The sequence below is a fragment of the Gymnoscopelus microlampas genome (genome assembly GCF_963454915.1).
Source record: "Gymnoscopelus microlampas genome assembly, chromosome: 21".
NCBI lineage: Eukaryota > Metazoa > Chordata > Actinopteri > Myctophiformes > Myctophidae > Gymnoscopelus > Gymnoscopelus microlampas.
In genome coordinates, this window is record NC_139958.1 from 36,772,774 (window position 1) to 36,795,650 (window position 22,877).

At 42.4% G+C, this 22,877-nt stretch overlaps 2 protein-coding genes across 3 annotated transcripts; one reads left to right on the forward strand and one right to left on the reverse strand.

Moving 5' to 3' along the window:
• Positions 1-536: 536 nt before the first annotated feature.
• On the reverse strand, positions 537-9,372 carry zfand5b (zinc finger, AN1-type domain 5b). The gene is made up of 6 exons (XM_084046497.1): positions 9,125-9,372; positions 5,924-6,124; positions 4,637-4,802; positions 3,829-3,914; positions 3,599-3,721; positions 537-3,027 (listed from the first exon to the last, which is right to left on the reverse strand). The coding sequence occupies exons 2-6, from the start codon at positions 6,075-6,077 to the stop codon at positions 2,879-2,881; spliced, it is 678 nt and encodes a 225-aa protein (XP_083902623.1). The 5' UTR covers positions 6,078-6,124; positions 9,125-9,372; the 3' UTR covers positions 537-2,878.
• Positions 9,373-11,093: 1,721 nt separating this feature from the next.
• On the forward strand, positions 11,094-15,729 carry ccnb1 (cyclin B1). 2 transcript variants are annotated; one of them, XM_084047350.1, is made up of 9 exons: positions 11,094-11,197; positions 11,477-11,611; positions 11,705-11,806; positions 12,701-12,901; positions 13,836-13,994; positions 14,199-14,435; positions 14,683-14,823; positions 15,238-15,348; positions 15,456-15,729. In XM_084047350.1, exons 1-9 carry the CDS (start codon positions 11,177-11,179, stop codon positions 15,558-15,560), a joined length of 1,212 nt encoding a protein of 403 aa, XP_083903476.1. In that variant the 5' UTR covers positions 11,094-11,176; the 3' UTR covers positions 15,561-15,729. The 2 variants fall into 2 exon arrangements, with proteins under 2 accessions (XP_083903476.1, XP_083903477.1); XM_084047351.1 differs by having other exon boundaries at positions 11,708-11,806.
• Positions 15,730-22,877: the final 7,148 nt, after the last annotated feature.

Below are 22,877 nucleotides of genomic sequence, written 5' to 3' on the forward strand. Positions count from 1 at the left end.
CTGGGCCGCATGTATCAGTATCACTGCACCGTCAATCTTCACCTCCTGAATGTTATAAAATCCACGGTAAACCATGACCTCTTGTGGCTCATTTCTTTATTAGATACTTTTTATCCACAAGTTTCCTAGGGCGTTGAGGGCATCAATTCCTGTCGATTTGATCCCTGATCAAATCGACAGGAAGTGATGCCCACAACGCCCTAGGAAACTTGTGGATTCCACTATTGAAGGTATATTTATACTGAAATTGTACACGTTTCCAAAATGACTGAGCATAATATTCCCTTGGAAAATCTGCTCTTTGCACCCCTAGTTGTAGGGGTTTGAGTGAGCATGCCAGCAGCCTAGCAAGGCGGTGAGTTGAGATGCAATAGTCAAACCTGGAGATGACTGAGACTTGACCGAGAAGCTTGGTAGACTCTTTGGTGCAGGATCTGATCCTCTGGAAGTTATAAACCTACAGGAATGAATAATTGTTGCAATGTATACATCTCCTAAATTCCTGAGAGTTACCAATGAAAAACACATGCCCTTGGTTCTCATTTTACAGTATATCTTCTGAACATTTTATTTAATGTTATTTACATCACACACATTTTTGCTGAAATATTGGTAAATTATACACGCAGTAAATAAATAAGGTGATATTAACAAACTTGCACAACTAAAGGAACAAAGGAAAATAAAAACATAACGCAGCCATATCAAAAGTGAACATACAGTAGACACTAAACTTATGATGACTTGTTCAGATGTCAATGGGTGCTGCAGCACCCAACCACTTACAATATTCTGCCCACCCACATCCACTCAGAAATAGACACTCATGTATGGAACACATCCAAGAATCAAACAAACAGTTCAAAACGTTAAAAATTCATTTAAAAAAAAAAAGAAGAAAAACTAAAAGGAAGTAAGATATCAAACCATGGAGCCAATGTGTAAATCCTGTTGTTGGAAAAAAGAAAATACAAATATAGAGTGTCTTCAAAATTCCAACCTGAGTGGATGAATCCTTTGACATTATTGGTAGGAACATTGATACGCTATGCTTAGCTTCTGCCGTCATGGTTGCAACACGCGTCACAAACGCATTCAGACCTAGATGCATGGGGACCAAACAAAACAATAAAGAAAGCGTCCCCCCTACATTGCATTGCTCGCTGTGTACACAGGAAGAACAAACCATACCAACACTATGGCGCAGTGGTTCTCAACCTGTGGGCCAGGAGGACCCCCAGGGGGGTCCCCACGTGATTTTGGGAGGGTCCCCAGATGATAGTGAAGTGACAATTTAAGGACTTTTTAATACCTTAAAAAAAATAACGAAAGAAAAGAAGAAGACCATTACTGCAACTAAGTAATCAACAAACTATACATTAAAACATTGGCCAAATTGTCAAATAATATAAGAAAGAGACAAAAAAAATGAAATTAGCCGATCTACAAGCTCACAACGCCTCGCGTTGCGAGGCGTTGTGAGCTTGTAGATCTGCTATTTTCACAATATTCATCTGCGGAACGGAGTCAAACAAAATGGGGGGTCCCAAGTTCAAATATGATTATTTTGGGGGGGTCGCGGCCTGAAAAGGTTGAGAACCACTGCTATAGAGTACCGAAGTTCTGATGTCACTCCCACTACCCCTGCTCACAGCATAATTTTTTTGTATTGGAATCCCCATATGCAAATCTTACACCGCGTCATATAAGAACTGTGTTCCAAAAATAAACAAACCACCCCAGCGGTTTTGTCAGGTATGTTACTCATATCCATATGAGTAAAATCGCCAGGGTGGTTTGTTTATTTTTGGAACACAGCTCTGAACTTATACGAATATGGGAATTCCAATACAAAAAAAGTAACGCCGTGACTCAGGGGGATAGCGCCCTCTAGCGGCAGTGATGTCGGATTTCGGTGTTCTATTGGCCGTGTTCGCGGGAGAGAGATCTGTCACTGCACTAGCAACTCCTACATGTTGGCCAGGGCCGCCTGTTCAGTGGCGTGTGGAACCAGGAGGAATAGCGTGTGTACCTCACCGTCATGTGAAAATAAGCATCCTTGTAGTCATGTGTATCAGAGGGGACACGTGATTGTCTGTGCTCTACCCGGTACCAACTGTAGCAGCTACTGTAGCAGTGACAGTGGACTACACAATACATGGGGAATTGGCATAACTACTAAAATGGGCGGGGGAAAAAGGAAGAACAAAACAAAAGATGACATGAAAGGAAAAAAACGGTCTCTTCAAAGTAACCTCATGACAATAAGCGTTGTGATGATTGTGGCAGGCACATCGTCTCACCTGAAACTAGGCCTCAGCAGCACTCCAGTCAGAAACACCGAATTGGTAGAACATGCAGACTCCATGAGGACACCAGGACAGACGGTCAGGCAAGTCAATCCAGCTCTGAAAGTTGCTCCATTAGCTACACAAGCAAGCAGAAAAAACAACCGACTGCAAGGTGGATAACTCCATGGCCATAGGCTACAGTGTCCAACATCTCTTCGAAACAGAGCGAGACACAAAGACGCACAGGGTGATCACAAACATCTTCTCACTGGACAGTGGACAGCAGTCAAGCCCAAAGACAGGGACATGATTTTTGTGATTTTCTCTCACCCACAGTCCAGTTGGATACAAGATCTAAATCTGTAGACAATGCTCTCCTCACATTCAACTTATCTTCCACACCCCAAGATTTGCGTAAACTGAAACAAAGAAGCAAGTTTAAAATAAACTTGGATCTTTCACGCAAATCAAAATCCTCCCATTTCAGTAACAACAAGTTCCGTTTACATCACATGTTGGGCACATGTCTTTATTGGGCCAGTCGCTCCCAAGTATTATCAATGTCAACACCCAATGTGCGAGTCCATTCATATTCTCTGGATCTTGTCAGCAACCACCACAGGGTTCTCTTTGCGAATCTTCTCTGCAGCCTCCGTTTTGTAATCGTACGGACAGTTGTGTTTGTCTGAGTAACGGTGAAGTCCACAGAAAATGTTACCACAACGGCAGTCAAAACCTGTAACACAGCAAAAGACAGACCGAGTCATACCCTCACCCACTGCACAGGCCACAAATCTAACCATAGTTGACCCTGCTTTTTGTAAAGCACAAAGTACATCATTCATATCAAGAATGCACACTTGACTTAACCCATTAAAACCGGGAACGCGTCTGTGTAACCACGTAACCATTATTTTATACTTTGGCTTTTCCAAAATATCAGACAAACAAGCTCATAGCGCGGCACAGAGTGCCTTTTACTTGGAGCATTTTTAACTCAAATCTTTGTTACTAGGAGTTTCAGAAGCTTGAGAACCACTGATTATAGCAACATGTGTTTCAAAAAACTGTTAGGATTTAGAAGATATTTGTAGAATCCCCAGAAGCAAAGATTTGAGTTGAAAATGTTTGCTTTGAAAAATATATATTAAAACATTTGCAAAACGTTTTCTGATAAAAAAAAAAATAGCAGATCTACAAGCTCATATTTTGAATAGCCAAAGAAATCTAAAAATGACACGGATGCGTTCCCGGTCTTAATGGGTTAATATTAAGTTAATGGTAACAGGTTAACAGTTGATGCTTACCTATAAGGCCAACCTTTTTGCGACACATAAAGCAACGATTCTTCTTGGGCTTGGTGGGATTGGAGGAGCTGGACTCGTCACTGCTGGTGGGTTGGGTGGACGAGGCTGAGGGCTGAGTGACCACTGGGGAAATGGAATAACAAGTCAGTCCAGTGACTATTTCACTCAAAAGCACATCCTTAACTTAAACTGTGATCCTACCACTCGGGAGATGTACTTTTGATGCTTACCTGGATCATCGATCTCCACCTTTGCTGATGGTTCTGTCTCACAAATGAGGCTCATCTCAGTCATTTGTTGGGAAAGACTTGTCTCACTACAGAGGAGACAAAATATATATTTGTATACCTGGTAAAATCACTGGCTTTCAAAAGCTTTAAATCTATTTGTCGGTCAGTCTGAAAGAATTACTTGCATTTACACAATCAAACAAGCTGTCGTTGATCTGCCACGCCATCGGCGAGTGCTCGGATCATGCCCGGGTTGCGTCTTTGAACAGTTTACTCATAGCGATCCAGAGCTTGGGGAGTGAACGCCGATTAGCCTCCGATCTGGGGCTTTGTTCGGCGAGCTCCAACAAATGTCGGCATGTGAATAATCAGGGCTGGAATCGTGTATTGTGAACTTGGCACAAGTGGGTTTATGTTTTTGGGTTGTTGCTTGCTGCTGATTTGGAGTACCGTTTTAGAACTCATGTGTCCGTCTATTCCTACTGGAAACATTCTTTCAGACATATACTTTTCGAGCGACAGAGCGAAAATGGCCGATCTGTAAGCTCACAGCGTGTCATGAGCTTGTAGATCTGCCATTTTTTTAAACTATTTGGAGAAAGAAGATCTGTATGACAAGTAGCACTAATATGACATTGAAAACAGACAGGCACACAGTGGATGAAAGCAAGTTATGATTTTGTGCAAAATGTTTTAGATGTTGGACTACCTCCAAACAGACATTTATTTTGACATTTATTTTGACCCCAAACAATCATCACAGTTTGGGAACCACTGACCTACAGAATAGAGTTACAGAGAGCCTTACCCAATAACTTTAGCGGCGACAGCCTCAGCGGTGGCGGCGGCCTCGGCCATGGCCACCTCAGCGGCAGCGACGGCAGCGGCTGCCGCAGCAGCGTTGTTCAGGGTGGCCTCCAGCCGCTGGATGGCCGAGGCCTCCGCCGCCGAGACGAGGGAGACGCCACCGCCACCTGCAGGGGAACAATTAGATTCAACAGCAACTCATGGTTGTAGAGCACAATAGAGCACAGTAGTCCTGACGTCACTCGTTCATCCCCTGGTTCGTAAAGTCATTTCTCGATGGAGAATAACATTGGGTCATCTTAGAATCGTCTCATATAAGAATTGTGGCCCAAAATTAAACATACTGTCTCGGCGATATTATCAGGGAGGAGGTTCTGTATCGTATATGATAGTCAGTCACTTATATTTGATACAGTCTGCTTATGGCGAAGATTTAACTAATTAGGCGGAAGTAACATTATCGTTTTCTCACCGTCAGTTGATGCTTCATATCCATAAGAGTCAAACCGCCGGGATCATTCGTTTATTTTTGGAACACAGTTCTTATTTGACGCGATATTAAAGACGTCTATGGGAATTCAGAACGGGGCTGGAAAACCGCGAGCCAGGTAGGATGTGTAAATTACGTCAGACTTCGGTGCTCTATGAAGTCTAATAATAAAGTTCTAATCAATTTGGGAAAAGGTTTTCCAAGTAAATATATAAAATACACAAACTGAACATTTTCTTTTACCAGTTTAAGACCCGTTCAAAAATAGCAGATCTACAAGCTCACAGCGCGTCGCAGCACTATGTGTTGTGAGCTTTTAGATCTATTTTTTGGGGGGGGCAAAAAATGTATATTTGAAAACTACACATAATTGCAGATACCGTCAAAAAGTTAAATAATGACGATTAGCGATGGATATATCGGTTGGGGAGGTGATGATGACATTTTGAGCAATACAATAAAGTAAAGAAACAGCAATGTGGACTTCACGTCTGCTATACAATTACAATATCGGTGGTTCTCACACTTTTTAATTTCAAGGTCCACCATAACTCTGAGAGTGTACAAATGGAACCAAATGTGGTTCAATTTGCACACTCAGAGTTAAAGACCTGTAAGTCTTTGTTAATCAAAAATGATAATGAAGGACAAAATTTGAAATAGATCTTTTATTAAATATAGGAATTATTAAAGGGAACCGTTAAGGAATCGGCCCGTTAAGAGGGAATGGTTAATAAACCGGAATGGTTACGATCCCAACCCTGCAAGTGGCGACAGAGGGGAAGAGCAGCCTCTTACCCATTGGGCTCATGGGAGCAAGTCCATTGTTCTGTCTTGACAGGTGCTCCTTGTGGCAGACCGAGCACATGCCACTGGTCCTGGGGTTGCCGTAGAAACCACAGCCGTTAGCACAGAGCACGGGCACTGGGCTTTGATTGGTCTCCTGGGCCATGATTATGATGATGATGATGCTGCGACTTGACTGCCTGGTAAGGTGACCTGTTGAGGACACATAAAACACCTGGGGGTGAGTGTAGTGGATACCCAGACGAGGTCAATGAACTTGTAAATAGTTGACCAGTGAAGCCATTTACGCAACTACTCGAGGTGTAACCTAAAGCACAAAAGGAGCGTGTTAATGAGACCACACCAGTTTGCGTGTCTGGGTCAGTGGTTCTCACAACTTTTTCATGTCAAGGACCCCCAAATTGACACTTTTTAGCCCGCGGACCCCCCATTTGAGAAGATATGCCAGGGACCCACATAAGAGAAGATTTTCACAGCTTCTCCAGCAGTGATTCTCAACCATTTTAATTTCAAGGACCGCCAGTTTGACATACATTAGGCTACGGACCCCCATTTAATGACATTTCTGGGACACCAATTTATATTGTAAAATCAATGTTAATGTAACTCTGAGTGTGCAAATGGAACCAAATGGACCCGTTAGGGTCCATTTGGTTCCATTTGTACACTCCCAGAGTTACAGACCCATAAGGGTCCAATTGGTTCCTAACTACCGGTATCCATCATTTAGCTGGGGACCCCCTGGAACTCCTTCAAGGACCCCACTTTGAGAACCAATGGTCTAGGTAGAACAGCATTCGCCGGAGCAGTGTTATTAAATATAAGTAGTGTCCATCGGGTAGCCTTGATCATTCAACCACTCACCTCGCATAAGCATCGACTCAGTTTCAGTCGGTTCAGTTTATCCGTTAACTGACTGAATCAAGTAAACGTGTGCGCAACAAAAAGAGTGACGCAATCATTGCACAAGCACTGTTCTCGTCAAGAAGGTCAAACAAAGCAGGCATCTTCAGAGAGCTTAGGGGTCAATATGCAAACAGTTTCAAATCACTTATCTCTAGACCTGAGAACGTTCTTGTTACTGTTCAATCCTCATCATGAAAACCAAGAAGCCTTTTCATTAAATTGATTATTACGTCAAGGAGGCACAAGGAACAACCCAGCATTAGAGCCCGACCAAAGTCCTTGAAATTCAAATAGTTTAGAATCACCCTGTGATACCACACTTACTGCTCATCAAGTACCTCTGGGGTTTCCCCAGAAACTAAGCAACAACTGCAATCTGCATTGTGTGACCCCCGTGACTGCACTGTTCTGCACTGACAGACTGGCACGACCCGCCTCACATGGCAAGGGCTGGAATTAGCTTTCACTCTTGTCACAAGAGTGCAATGTGACACGCCGGGTCTCAAAACATGCACGCAAGCTCTCCAGCCATTACTGTGTCAGTGGATGGCTGTGAGGGCAGATGACTATTTATAGGCAATCCTGGAAGCCCCAGGCTAGTAAGGTTGGGCAACGTTACAAAAACACCCCGTGCTGAAACGCAAACAAACACAACCAACGTGGTCCTGTTTACAGACATTATAGAATGCAAGTGTTGCAAGTAAACAAGCAGTGGTGGAAAACATTTTTCACTTAAGTAAAAGTATCAATACTGCAGTGTAGAAATACTGTTACAAGTAAAAGTCTGGTAATCAAAATGTACTTGCATAAAAGCACAAAAGTATTGGAATCAAAATATACTTAAAGTACCAAAAGTAAAAGTACTCATAGTGCAGAAAGTCCCATTTCACAAGTTCAAAATGTATAAACAGTAAAAGTACAATATTAGCCTCTGAGATGTAGTGAAGTAGCAGTAAAAGTATTGAAAAGGGGAAATACTCAAGTAAAGTAAAAATTCCTCAAAAGTGTACTTAAGTACAGTCCTTGAGTAAATGTACTTAGTTACTTTACACCACTGGTGACAAGCCGGTGACAAGCTCAACAGAAACTTCTCAAATGATATGGTGTGTTGCCTCGTTCATGATAGCAGTTTTTTCAAATGTTTTCATGTCAAGGACCACCAATTTAATATGTATTTTGGCCACGGACCATTTGAGCATATTCTGTGTCAGGGACCCCATACAACATTTGTGTTGTTACAACGTTTAAAAAATACTCCAAGATTTGTCCATTTTTGTCAAGATCGTTTTGAAAATAGCCGATCTACAAGCTCACTCACAGTCACAACCATTGTGAGCTTGTAGATCTGCAATTTTCAAACAGCCGACGTTTATAGGGTTAAAGTGATTTTGAATTTGCTGGGGACCCCCTGGTACCCCACTTTGAGAACTACTGGATTAAAGTACACAATGAATGTAATAGCAAATACATCTGTGTTCATGTCAAAGTAAAAGCATTAACACATTAATTAAGCAACCAACCAAAAATACAATGTATTTGTATTTATGATTTCGCGGGGGGAGGAGGGGGGGGGGAGTCTAACAGCTTGCTGCTTAGCTCTTTAAATACACTGAGTCATGCTAGCTGCTGCTAAGAGGCTAACTCAACTTTACCTCAGAAAGCAGGGGACAGCGATCCGTTTAAGATCTGGCTGCTGGGGGGCGATCAGGACTCAGGAGGAGGTTTTGCTGGGTGTAATAAGTGGTCGCTAGGGTGTTACTGGGGTGTAGTAGGCCCCGGTGGTGGCGCTAGGGTGTTAGGAAACAACCAGTTTACTAGCTTAGCTCAGACACTAAAAGACAGTGTGATGCTTGGTGGGGGGGGGCAGGCTCACACTAGCCAGTAGCCAGCTACATGTTAGCTGCAAGAATGTCCACTGTTTGTGTCAGTTTATATACATTCATGTTTAATACGGTATAGCATTTGGAGATGCGTTTTGTGAACGATCTTTAAAGCAGAGAAAAACAACATCGGGCGATGTGGCGAGAACGTGTGAGAGCGATTCTATTCACCAACATCAAAATGCATTCAAGATATGAGAAGAGAGAGATAGAGAGAGAGAGAGAGGACACGTGTTAACAGGACAACAAGCTACAACTATCATCTGCCTAAACGTGATTTGATGCATCGTACTTTTAATTACAACAGTGTTTCTTGTTTTTGTTTACAATTCAACTGTGTGTGTGTGTGTGTGTGTGTGTGTGTGTGTGTGTGTGGTGGTAGTAGTAGAAACTTCCGATGGCTGACCTGTATAACCAAATTTGGTTATAGTGCGAGGAGGCTGTGACTTCACTCCGCCGTGTCTTCTTCTTCTTCTTGTTCTTAAATTATTGTCAGAACTTAAAGTCCCGTGCCACGTCCGTGTATCACATATACCACTTTAAGTCCACAACTCCACATATAACTGCCGCTCCAGCTTCTTTTCATGTATTTTCGGGCTGTTTTTACTTTGTTCCTTCCCCCTGCTGCTCTTTGACTAGTTTTGTTCGGCTTTGTTGCCCGCCCTCACGTTGGACTGACGTCATGACGTCGTGACGTCACGGGTGACGTTGATTGGAACACATGGGCGTCGGGGAGGAGCTTGCTCACGTCACGTGCTATTTTCTCAGAATATCTGTAAAATGTGTTATAAATAGACAACAAATGATGACACATTGATTTCAATAGTAATATTTTATGGTTAAAAACGTGTGTGTGTGTGTGTGTGTGTGTGTGTGTGTGTGTGTGTGTGTGTGTGTGTGTGTGTGTGTGTGTGTGTGTGTGTGTGTGTGTACATTACAGAAAATACATTTACAGCTGGGTTGCCAATTTCTTCCAGTCAGGAAAGAGTAGGCCTACCCATTTATCAGGTTAAAATTCCAACGTTCCAGACTCCAGTTCTATCCTGTATGAGTTCTCTCTCCTGATTAGATACAGTTGGTATCCCATCCTGAAAATGCATTTTCTGATTACCAAAGAGCTGAAGAGACAGCGAGACCTCTGTATACAACACACCAGTTGGTGGGGGGTAGACAGGTCTTCTGGTGATCAGAAGGTCACTGGTTCGCAAAGTGTCCCTGAGCAAGACACTTGACTTAACCTATTACTGCTCCCCTGCGCTGAGCCCTCATCATAACCATCTGAGATCTGACTCTGAGCAGCCATCAGCTGGGTGAAGCTGAAACTGAATTTCCCCCATGGCCACAAATTCGTATTTCGTGGCTTCGAATTCGTATTTTGTGGCGAAATACTAATTTGAGGCCACAAAACACTTTTTTTCCCGGTCAATGGCCACTCTGGGGCTCCGTACAAAGGTCTCCCAGTCTTGAAAATATACAAATGGAGACAATGAGGTGATATGTTAGAGGTCTACCAAAACAAACAGTGAACCCCTGGCACAAAATATGGCACAAAATATTTTCAGGTCGTCGTCTGCGGCCAAATACATTTGGGGGTCCTTGACATGAAAATGTTTGAGAACCACTGCTGTAAACAATTTCAAACCGTTTAAGGATTTCTAAAACAGTTCACCATTAAACAAAGTAAGACCAAATGATGTGTCAGACTCTTTTAAACTTATCATAAACAACAAGTATCCTATACACATAATGTGCAGAGAGCTGTTGGCATGGGGAGGGTCACAACAGCATGCATGGTTACCCTCAAAGGGGCAGTTGTAAATGTGAGATTATAATACATGTATCTACTTATCATATCACAGTATATCATTGGACAAACAGCACCATCTGCTGGATGACTGGAAGAAATACAAATACAAACATGTACTCAACCTTGTATCAATCAAATCAAAATAAATATATTTTAAATATACATGATATCTATATTGTATCTATATTATTACATTTTATCTATATTATTCATGGGATATTATTAGCTGCATAGAGTTAAAAAAAAATAATAAGATTAGCTGCATAGAGTTAAAAACATCAGATATATCTATGGTTAAAAATAAGGATTAGCTGCCGTCCGCTTGGTTTCCGCATACGGGTCTTGTCGAGGGAAACCCTGCGTCTGGATTGGGTCACAGCCACTACACGTGATCAGAGCCTTAAACCAGAGCCCTGGCACACGTGATTAACAGTTGTCCCGGTAACGCATTCAAGACCAGCCCGTTCAGACCAATCAGATGCGAGCGTGTTTAGAAAGCAGCCAATGAGATTGGAGGGAGCTAGGGTTTAAATCCAAACTCGCCTCTCTCAGTTGTTCAGCGTCTTCTCTCTTGCATTCAGTTGATTACCGCATACCGACCGTCTTTCCAAGCAGCTGAGAACCAGACCGAACAACACTACAACAGACGCCATGGCTCTTCGCGTGTCCAGAGTGAGCACGATTTCTCTTTTAACATTATAATATGAATACTATTGACTTTGTTGTTAATGTGGATTTCAAAGCTGTCGTCTAGCTGTTTCCATGTTCGCCTGTGGTGGTTTTCGCTGCTTTTTACGATGATTAATGACACTTATCGTCGTGCAAACGGTGTGGTCGTTGATCATAGGCCTAACGGGAATTCCCTTCAACTGTTTTTTATTTGTGTGTGCGATGATTAATGTCAACCTTGTCGTCGTGCAAAGGTACTAACGTCTTTTATATTATCCGTAGAACCGTCAGGCTGAGAATATTGCCGCTGGCAAGAAGATGGAAGCCACCAAGCCTACGCTTAGGCCCCGAGCAGCCCTGGCTGAGATCAAGAACGTCGCGCCTGGTAAGATCGTTACCCGACAGGATGCGAAAAAGGTAAGTAAAATAAAACGTGGACATCACGCCAGCCTGGCAACATTAATCTGTATTTTCCAACTTCATGCCTATAACCAAGCCTCTTTTCACCAGCAGGCCGCTAAACCGGAGCCTAAAAACACAGTCCAGGTCAAGGTTGGCCCAACGGTTCCAAAGCCTGATGCTATCGTTCACCCCACTGAGCCCGAAGTGCAGGTAATGACCCTTTTTGTTTGTCGTTGGAACACTACTGAATAGTAACTGAGTGGTTTTCAAACTATTGCATGTCCAGGACCCCCAAAATGATATGCATTTGGCTGCGGACTCCCATTTAAAAATTATTTTGTGGCAGGGATTTTTCAAAAATGGCAGATCTACAAGCTCATAGTGCGGCGTTTGGTGCCGCGCTATGAGCTTTTGCATCTGCTATTTTTGAATAGCCTAGTATAAAATGATTGTGATGCTAATTTTGCTGGGTACCCCCGCAAGGACCCCTGGGGGTCCCCGGACCCCACTTTGAGAACCAATGATTTAAGCTATTGTATCATGCTATTGGCAACAGTACTGTGCAACACTTGCAAGTTGCATTTTGCAGCCTTGTACCGTGAGTAGTGGCAATTTAACAATTCAACAAGTAATGAAGTACATTTACTTAAGTACTGTACTTGAGTACCCTTTTGCTGCATCTTTACTTTACTGGAGTGTTTTCAATACTTTTTTACTTCACTACATCTCGGTGGCAAATATTGTACTTTTACACTTTGGAAATGTTGTTGGCTCTTAGAGATTGTTACTAACCACTTTGTATTTGAAAATAGCCACTGTACAGGCTCACAATGCATTACGTTAGCTTGTAGATCAGCTATTTTCAAAATGTTTCATATATTATAAAACAAACAAATAACAAAACAAGCAATGAGTACTTCAACTTTTGGTAATCTAAAGTTTTAGTAAGTAAAATGTTAATACCGTACTTGTAATGGTGTCTTTCTACATGGTGGTATTGATGCAGTACTTCCACCACTGGTTTTCACAGGGGTACAAATGGACCCATATGTTCTCTTTGTACACAACACTGCATGGTAATTCTTTGGCTTTCCTCTACTGCAGGTTGTTGAGTCCCCACCTCCCTCTCCTACACCCGCCTCTCCCATGGAGACATCGGGCTGTGAACCAGCAGACCTTTGCCAAGCCTTCTCAGATGTTCTCCTGGACCTAAACATCAAAGACGTAGACGCTGATGACTATGACAACCCTATGCTGTGCAGTGAATATGTCAAGGACATCTACAAGTACCTTCAGCAACTTGAGGTATGCTGGGCAGGGATTTTGTTCATTCTCTTTCAGGACTGGGCGATGTGGACCAAGCCAATGTTGTAATCTACTTGATTTCAAAAGACTTCAACAAATATCCATTATACAAGTTGACAACACGTCATGATGTGTTGTCTGCTTGTAGCTTGGCTTTCCTTTAGCACAAAAAATGATGCTTAAAATATGTTATCCAAAATCCCAGACTATATCTAGTCTTTTATCAAGATGTCTGTTTTTCTGATGCTCTCAATCGGTTGCCAAAATCCCAGACTATATCTAGTCTTTTATCAAGATGTCTGTTTTTCTGATGCTCTCAATCGGTTGCCTGCATAGGTTATAGGTAAGTGATATTTTTTGGTTAAAACAAAAAGTATTTTGTTAAAAGGTTAAAGCACTATATTGTGATAGTAACCATTGCTATGGAGTGTTTGTTCAGTAACAGGGGCTTCCCCGTCTCTCCAGCGCTTTAATAAACAGAAAATACATTTTTGGTAGGTGACAATATTTCAGCCAATCAGAAGAGTACCCATTTATCAGCTTAATTTTTATAGTGCTCCAGTTCCCATTTTGTCTGCTCATTTCTTAGTGTCATCACTTCCAATTTCACTTGTTTAATCTGTATCTGACTGAGTTCTCTATCCTTATTGGATAAAATTGGCACTGAAACAAAAATGCATTTTCTGTTTTATAAAGAGCTGGAGAGACATGGAGACTCCTTTTACTGATCAGACACTCTATAGCATTGAGTACTATCAGAATATAGAGCTATTTAACACTTGTTTTAACCAAATAAAATCACTTACCCTACCTTAAATGCTTCACTGTTGATGTATGGTATATTTCTGGTACTGGGCTGGCACAACACCAGGTTCCTTAACAATCCTTGATGTACTGACTTAAAATTGCTGTACATTTTTGGTTTTCTCTTCAGGCTGAGCAGTCTGTCAGAGCAAGGTATATGGAGGGACAGGAGGTGACGGGAAACATGCGTGCGGTCCTCATTGATTGGCTTGTGCTGGTCCAAGTCAAATTCCGTCTGCTCCAGGAGACTATGTACATGACGGTGGCCATCATTGATCGCTTCCTTCAGGTACATTTTGTTTTACTACTGAAGAGTAGTGATATTCATGACCTCAGATCTACAAGGTCACAACCCATCATGATCTTGCATGTTCTGAGCTTGTAGGTATGCTATTTGTATAAAATGTGTATTTTGTATTAATCTGCAGATTTAAAGTACATGTACTTGGTTACTTTACACCACTGACTCTTGGAAATTAATTCTGCTTTATAGGACAACCCAGTGCCAAAGACAAAACTTCAACTGGTTGGCGTGACGGCCATGTTCATCGCTTCAAAGTACGAGGAGATGTACCCTCCAGAAATAACCGATTTCACCCATGTGACCGACCAAGCGTACACCACTGCCCAGGTCAGGGCTATGGAGAGGCAGATACTCACTGCGCTGAACTTCACCTTTGGGCGTCCTCTCCCACTCCAGTTCCTCAGGAGGGCCTCCAAAATCTGCCAGGTATGTTTCTACAAAGTAAAACAGGCTGGCTGGCTTCAAAGTCAAAATTAAAGTTCATTTTATTACGCATGGCCTTACAATGTAGAGCCAGACTATATTTAACATCTTAAAAGTTCACTTGATGCATATTGTAAATGTTCTGAAATAGAAACTCTGTCAAAACAATTGGTGGTCTACGACTCAAAAATCAGCATCAAACCCCAAAAGGTGTAACGGGTCATGCTCTATGTTTTTCTCTTTCTTGAAGGTAACTGCTCAACAGCACACCCTGGCAAAGTACTTCATGGAGCTCACTATGGTAGACTATGATATGGTCCACATCCCTCCTTCCCAGCTAGCCAGTGCTGCCATGGCCCTCACACTCAAGGTCTTCAAATGCGGTCACTGGGTAAGATGCACATTTATGCCTACATATGTTTGACACACTAAATGTAACAAATGGTCTAAGACTGGCTGGGGGGAAGCAACACAGAACCAATGCAAAGACATCAGGGCATTTTCATTTGGGCCTTGGTTTCCAAAGCAGCGGGCTTGTTGCCTCTGGTGTCCAAGCCTGTACAAGACTTTAGGTTCTCCAGAGGTATCAGTAGCTGGAGATCTGATTGTCTGGCTACTTTCAAGTATTCTTCAATGTAGCACTGATGTCACTTCCTATGTAAATGATGCACATGGCACTTTATTTTAGGAGTGCAATCAGCTAACTGATTATAAAATATTGAATTAAGGAAATGATGGCTAGTTTCATCCCAACCCTGTGCTTTGGAGAGGGTTATGTTTGAGCAGTATTTCTCTTTACCTTTAGGACGAGACACTGCAGCATTACATGAACTACAAAGAGGACAGTCTGGTACCGGTGATGCAACACATTGCCAAGAATGTCATCTTGGTGTCTGAAGGCCGGACCAAGCATTTGGTAAGATGACTACTGAACTATGAGCATTATTTTAAGTACCGGTAGGTCCACAAGCGACCTTGTATAAAGCCACATTGATCCTCACATCTATTTTTTTTTTTTTTTAGTCTGTTTACCGCAAATACGGCAGTCAGAAGCAGATGAAGATTGCCACCATCCCACAGCTCAAGACGTCACTGATCAAAGACCTTGCAAAGCAAGCCACTAAGTGAGCTGTTATGTCGTCTTTATTTTTGTTTTTAGCACAATGTGCAATTGTTTATAAAGTTCAAAGTGTTTGATGCCTATACAATGTTATATTTTAGCACAATCTTGTCTCAGAGATTTCTCTTTTTATGTGCAAGACAATTTTTTTAAATAAATCTTTTACCTTAAAATGTATCTTTACCTTGTGTTTTCTACCACTAGAGGATGCTATAACAAAACAAGTCTGTCTGTTGCCCAAGCTCTCTGTTCAAAGGTTTTACTAATTTGACCATCTGCAAAGACACTTGGGTTATGGGTCATATCATTCCACTGTTGTAGGCCAGACTCTCTAGCTCTCATTTCTGGGTTCCAGGACAGATGTGCTGTTAATCATGTCCATGTTGTCAGCCAAGCTTATTTTGGTTTACTTGCTGGACAGTGACTAAACTGATCCCTGAGCTTCAAAGTGAACACAAGGTGGCAACATTGCACTGACATGAAAACAAGTTTACCTAGCTTTTTTTTTTAAAGGGGAATTGTGGTCCAAGGTTTCGAGTAGACTTCCAGTTCTGAGCTCTGCTGAGTTGAGGACTATATTTGTGCTTTTTGGTGTAGTCTTAAAGGTTGTTACACACCGGGGCGATTTATTCGTGCGAATAATGCGTTTTTTTTTAAAAACCTTATAAAGTCAATGGCTCCGTACATGGAGCGAAAAAGCGTCTTTTAATTATTCGGAACGAGTCCGAATTTTGCGTATATTCGCCCCGGTGTGCAACAACCTTAACAGTTGTCAAAATGAACACAGGTCCCAAGAATATGGCAAGCAAAGGCTACTGAAGCTTTAGCTCAATAAACCATGTTATTTAAGCCTAATGGCCAAACTAGAGGGAGAGCTCTTATCACTTTAGCCCATCCACAGCCGAGGTCCTTCAGGGCTCTAGCACTACATGACCACCTGCCATGTCCCTAGAGACACTGCTCACCAGATTGTCACTGTAGTAGGCCATCACTCATTCATGACAGCTTGTTCTGGTCCACAGCTTGACTGAGGTATATATGTATAGTTCATGCATTTTAAAATCTAGTAATGGCAGTGGTTGGGCTCTTAAGTAGGCCATCAATCTTGACTTGTTTCAATGTTATATTTTGGACTCTGGGTATGAGAGCAGCTATGGTTTCTATGTACTGTATCTACAATGCATGTCTTTTCTGCAATCTTGTCAAACACATTTTGCGCTGTTTATCCCGTGGCAACTCTTGTTGCAGAATGTTTTCTGCTAAAATAACAGTGGTTCCAAATAGACACTCACAGATCTGAAGTGAGTTATAGGGGTCCTTGAAATTAAAAAGTTGAACCACTGGTCTATATCAAAGTTATTACAGGGACACTATCTATACAAAAGCTGATAACCTATAAGAGCATGCTGCATCTTTCCAGTCCTATGCCCTCTGTTGTTGGAGACATTTGATAATTAGTCTTACTCTGGAAAGTAGGCTGTAAACTCATGGATCATGCTGTGTATTCATGCTTGAAAGCTGAGGTCATGACTGGGCAGCCATATCAGTTTACAAGGCAGCTTCCTCCTTTGAGCTCCAAACTGTACTCACAGCTGTCTGGGACAAAGCTTCAGTGGTGTCAGAAGAGTCGCTCCTAGCAGATCTACAATGCATTGCGTTGTGAGCTTGTAGATCTGCTACTTTCGTTGATATTTGGTGTAGAGCGGTCTAACTAAGTATACAAGGTTTAAGTGGTTAAAGATTTACAATACTGTATCTGTTCAGTCCAGTAAAGGGGCACCCATAATTATATTTAACCCACATAGTAAAATCCCCAGTGTTAATTTAACGCAGAGTGAGAAAACAATCCGTATTAGAAGATTTTTACACTCTGGATTTTACTGTGCACTTTGACTATTTGTAATACATTTAAAGATGTTCAAGGGGAAAATCATTGTCGTGGATATTCCAACTCCAAAAGCTCAAATACCTCTGTCCTATTATATGTTTATCCAAGCTATCCCCATTAAGTGAATTCAAGTCAGCTCTGAGGTTAGAGAAAGAATGCAAGGCATGGCCTCAAACCTCTCAGAATTTCAGAAACACAGAGCTCGCCCAGAAGTGAATTGTCCCAGACCAGAGTCAAAAGTTTGGAGCTCCTTGTCAGTCTAAAAATCACCCAAGATGGACACGGATTTAACAAGTGCACCTTTCACCAGCCAATGCCCTTTCTCACCTCCCATCCACCCTGCCTGCATGTCTCAATTCAGTAACAATTAATAGGGCTTAATTTGTTAAATAAAATGAATATGCTTGTCTTTATTTTTTATCTATGCAAAAGTTATTTTGCTCATAAGTTTTTCAAAGTGATTTTATGTTTTTGCACTTTCTTACAAAATATGGGTCAAAACTGAGGTAATCGGAGGTCTTGGACTCTCCAAAATCAGGATCGGCATTGGACCCAAAAATTTGGCATAGGCCTTAACAATGCAGTCAAACAGCCAGCCCAACAGTGTGGCAATGTTATGGTTTCTGTGCTTGGCAGCTGGCAAGTGGGAATGAACCGAGTCAAGTACAAATAAACAGGGGCATTCACTTTCACAATTTATAGATTTTCAAATAAAATCGTGTGCTTCCTGAACTTTACTGACCTTTAACACTCAATGTCAAATGGAGGAAAGAAAGGCTCCTATTGTGCCTTTAACAGTGGTGCGTTCAAGCCAGGTGTGAATCGGCACCACTTCTTGGTTTATTCCAGTTCGCCGAGCAGACCTCATCTCTCCATGCAAAGACTGAATGGCAAGCAACTAAGCAAGCCATCATCTAGGGTCACGGTCAAGAAATTACACCTGAAGATTAATTGTCATCAGATAGTTGTGATTAATGATTTAATTGTGTTTTTGAACAAACAAATATTTTTAGTCCTCATAAACAAACATTGCACAGGGCAGATATGATAAATCTTATATTAAAATTGCCTAGAGGCCGAGGGTGGGTTGACGATGGATGTCACATACATAACATCCCGACTTGCGAGTCACACCGTTGCTCCGATCCGCACCAAACTGCAAACACACTGTTCAGGGGTCTTGGGTCTATGAGAGTAGTCACACCAGGGGCCCCCAGGTACCCAGTCAGGGGCCCCAAGGGGCTTACAGGTGCTCTGTTTCTCCTGTACCAAACTTGGCTGGCACAAACACTGTTCAGGGGTCTGGCATGAGAATAGTCGCACAAAAATAACCACATTGCACACCTGGTGCACTACAGTAGTGTTACAGCAGTGTTTAACACTTCAAATGGCCATGAACTCGGTAACAGAGCATCATCATCAATACAGGACTAGATTTGAAGACTAGATCTAGTAACTTAAATATACAAAGAAGTAACTGGCAATGACTGGTACCAATAATCTAAATAAATAATGTACACTGGCCTGTTTTAACCATATAGAGGAGCTTGTAGATCTGATATTTCTGCTATTTTGTTTGAAAATGTATTAAAAACATTCTACAGATGAATTCATACAGAAGAATGGAATCGATTCTGACAATTATGGGAAAATAATTGCGATCAGGCGATTATGTAATGATTGTGACAGGCCTGACGGTCATCTTCTCTTTCCAAGGTCACATCTAAATGCGTATTGAATAATACTGCAGAGCAATGTGCCATACTTCACATCTCAGATTCTCACACTGTGAACCCTGATTTATGCTCCATCACTATGACTGTGTTGCTAGGTATATTAAAGGACGACTTCACCCATTTTCAACCTATAGTATCTTCATATAATAGGCTCTATTCACAGCAGCCATATTATGAAGACATTCACAGGTGTTACCAATGATACTAATGAAGGCTCTGTTCCATTTAGTGTAGCACAGTGGTTTCCACGACCCCCATAACTCTGAGAGTTACACACCTGTAAGGGACCATTTGGAAGCCCATGAGGGTCCCTGGACCCCAACTGTAGACCCACTGGTGTAGCAGAGTGTTTCCAGTGAGCCAACATGCACAATATCAGCACCCTGACTCTGTTTGACCAGAATGGAACAGAGGCTTCATTAGTATCATTGGTAACACCTGTGAAGGAAGTGATAATATGGCTGCTGTGAATAGAGCCTATTGGTCCTCACTAATGCTCATGATAAAACGGTACAATTCTTTTCTACTCTGTCTGTGTCTCAGAGGAGGGCTGTGGACTGTTCAGAATCTCGTCTACCAGTGACATCATCGATGGGTCATAACTGAAAAATAATTTCACAAAAGGGTTGTAGCTATAGCTCTTTTTGTGATGACTGACAGATCAGTCAGAAAAGCTCCAGTGATGGGGGGAAAATAGAGAATTTCGGCTCTGAAGGACATATGCTATGCTATTGTATCAGCCATTCATTCACACCAATGCTGAGAACATTCTCTAGGTCACTTTGGATTGTTGATCAGGGTGTCAGGGAAGTGACAGAGTGTATTGGCTGATCTAAGTGAGCGGTAAGGGGTGGATCCTCTCCTGAACATAAGGGGGTGCCATGCCCTTGATTGCTTTGCAGTTAATCACAGTGGTGTGAAGTAATTAAGTACATTTACTTAAGTACTGTACTGAAGTACAATTTTGAGGTATTTTGACTTAACCTGAGTATTTCCAATTTTCAGTACTTTTACTTCTACTCCACTACATCTCAGAGGCAAATATTATACTTTTACTCCACTACAATTATTTGAAAACCCTAGTTACTAGTTACTTTTTAGATTTTGATTAGTATTACAAAATATACATAAACCACTTATATACATAACCCCATATACATTTCTCTTTATTGCATAACTCTGAGGGTGTCCAAATGGACATGTTCCATTTGTACCCTCTCAGAGAACACTTAAAGGGCCGTGAGGGTACCTGGACCACACCTTGAGACCCACTGGTGTAGCAGAGTGCTTCCAGTGAGCCAACATGCACAATATCAGCAGCCTCCTGACTCTGTTTGACCTGAATTGAACCGAGCCCTAATTAGTATAATTGGTAAGACCTGTGAAAGAAGTAAGGACGAGGCCCAATTTCTTTCCAATATGTCTGCTGTGCATAGAGCCTATTGAGAGCATCCTGACAAGCTGCATTCTCGCCATATGAGAGCTCCACCACCCACGAACGGAAAGCACTCCAGAGACTGGTGGGGTCAGCCCAAGCGTATCGTCAGAGGTGAGCTTCCCTTCTTCCTCCAGGGAATATACTGTTCTTTTTGGCTACCAGAACTAAGTGAACCGTGCAGTGGCGTTTAACATATTTCACGGGTTCCGGATTTGTTTCCATACGCTACAGCTCAGCTTCAGATAAGGTTCTCAGGACATAATTTGGGCCCTGCTCAGGAGGTGGTACTGCTAACCCTGAGATCTGAGAAACCAGAACATTCTTTTTCTAAAATAGTGAAAACAACAGACCTACAAGCTTGCAATGTGTGACAACACGGCACGTTGTGTGCTTGTAGATTTGCTTTTTTGTAGATAAGCTTTTTTTGGGGAGTAGGCCTACCTTCTTCAGGGGTGGTTGTGGTTGTAATGGAAACGTGAACAAAATAAACTATCACAGAACTTCACAGGTTCTGTAAAGTTTCAGGTTCTGGGAGGTTTACCCTTCGTATATAGTCAAAAAGAGACAAGAAGTGGTGTATAGCCAAGGCTGAACAGATCATCAAGGCCTCTCACCACTCCAGCCACACTCTGTTCAGACCTACAGGCTTGTAGATCTGCTATTTTCACTATCTAACTATATAAATGGCGACCGACTTCCGCACCCTCGGTGGCGACACCCCACAGCTCTGTTATCGAATAAACAACGCACCGCCAGACCACATGTCGCCAACTGACTCGCCACGGCGCCCGCGCTGAATTTACGCCTCGCGTAGGGGACATCTCACTGCTCACTACACCTTTTCCACCGCGCAACATAATTAATTCTACTCACCAAATGTCGGACAAAACGGAAGGGGAGGCAGCTTCGTACCGTTTACCGTGCGCACGACCTCATCACCACAACAGCAGGCAGCCGCTGCGGGTTTTTTTTCCTTTTTTTCCAAACTTTTTTTTTGGTCACCATTTTCTCCAGGAACCATTTCTGGTGTAACGACACCGGCAGCATGCGCTGGGTTGCCAGGTTTGCACAGCCAGCGCCAGAAACAAGCAACCACCTTCATGAAAAAAAAAAAAACACCGAAATGGTCCGCAATGTTCCAGGGGTGTCCCCGCGCGTCCTAACACTCCACAGGGGGTCAGTGGACCATCAGGAAGTCCGCGAACCCCCTGTGGACCCCCTGAAACATAACAAATATTATTTCTTCAAATTTTTCCCTTTTTCAAAAAAACTTTTCCACAGTTTTACTCCGGTGATTTGGGTCCCCCAATATACACACGGCCACGCTGGGCCCCGTGCGCGGCTGGGGTTGAGGGGGGCGTAGCCCCCCGAAACTCTAGTACATATATATTATAGGCAGTGGTTAATTCATATAATAATGCAAATGTCCCCCTTCCTAGAAATGTAGTGGAGTCAAAAGCACAAATTTGTCTTTGAAATGTAGTGGAGTAAAAGTGCTAAGTATCTCAAAGTACAGATACTGAAAAAAAATACTTTTATCCAGTAACGCACTGGTATTAAAGGCTAGCACAAGTGTTTTTCTTGCCTGTGTTTTTCCTGTGTTTCATCCTTGCTGCTGTCGCTGCTGCAGTAGGACACCTGAACTCCCTCTGTGGATCACTAAAGGCTTATCTTATCTTAAGAAGGGGAGTGAGCCTGTACCGTCCTCTGCGGTCCTCAGGCGGCACGTCAAGATGTGAAATGACGTGACAAGACATGTCATGTGGTAATTACAGTAAGTTGGCTATGAATTAAGTATTAGCAAACCAACACTATTGACTGCGGGGTATTAACAATGATAATAGGCTAATTGGTACTTAAGACACCTTCACTAACACAAACGGTGTCATCTCTCTATAGCCAGAGGATTACATCTGGGGCACAATTATAGACCAATTATTTGTTTACTAACATTGAGACTGGACGCACAGGTGATTGTTTCACGCAATCAATTCCCAACCTGTTGTTTCGGGGTGCGCTGGTTTCAGTACACCCCAACCCCCTCTTGTGTGTTGGCTAGTGAGGCGCGTCCTAGCGAGACCTGATAGAATGGGTTTCATTGCGCGCATACTGGTTGCACGCATACTGGTTCTTATCAGTGTGACGTCGTCTGTTAAGGGGTCTATTAAAAGGTGTTTAAGGACCACCCAGTAAAATAGAAATACAAAAGTGTGACAGGCCGATACATATTTCTATCTCCACCAGCGTTGGTATTGGCAATGTC

Bases quoted from the DNA above. Each gene is read 5' to 3' on its own strand.
- zfand5b (XM_084046497.1), bottom strand. From the start codon at position 6,077: ATGGCCCAGGAGACCAATCAAAGCCCAGTGCCCGTGCTCTGTGCTAAC. The intron at 4,803-5,923 runs GTAAGAGGCTGC...GTTCCCCTGCAG, and splicing joins TGCTCCCATGAGCCCAATGG to GTGGCGGTGGCGTCTCCCTC. The intron at 3,915-4,636 runs GTAAGGCTCTCT...TCTCCTCTGTAG, and splicing joins GTCGCCGCTAAAGTTATTGG to TGAGACAAGTCTTTCCCAAC.
- ccnb1 (XM_084047350.1), top strand. From the start codon at position 11,177: ATGGCTCTTCGCGTGTCCAGA. The intron at 14,824-15,237 runs GTAAGATGCACA...CTTTACCTTTAG, and splicing joins TCTTCAAATGCGGTCACTGG to GACGAGACACTGCAGCATTA. The intron at 15,349-15,455 runs GTAAGATGACTA...TTTTTTTTTTAG, and splicing joins AAGGCCGGACCAAGCATTTG to TCTGTTTACCGCAAATACGG.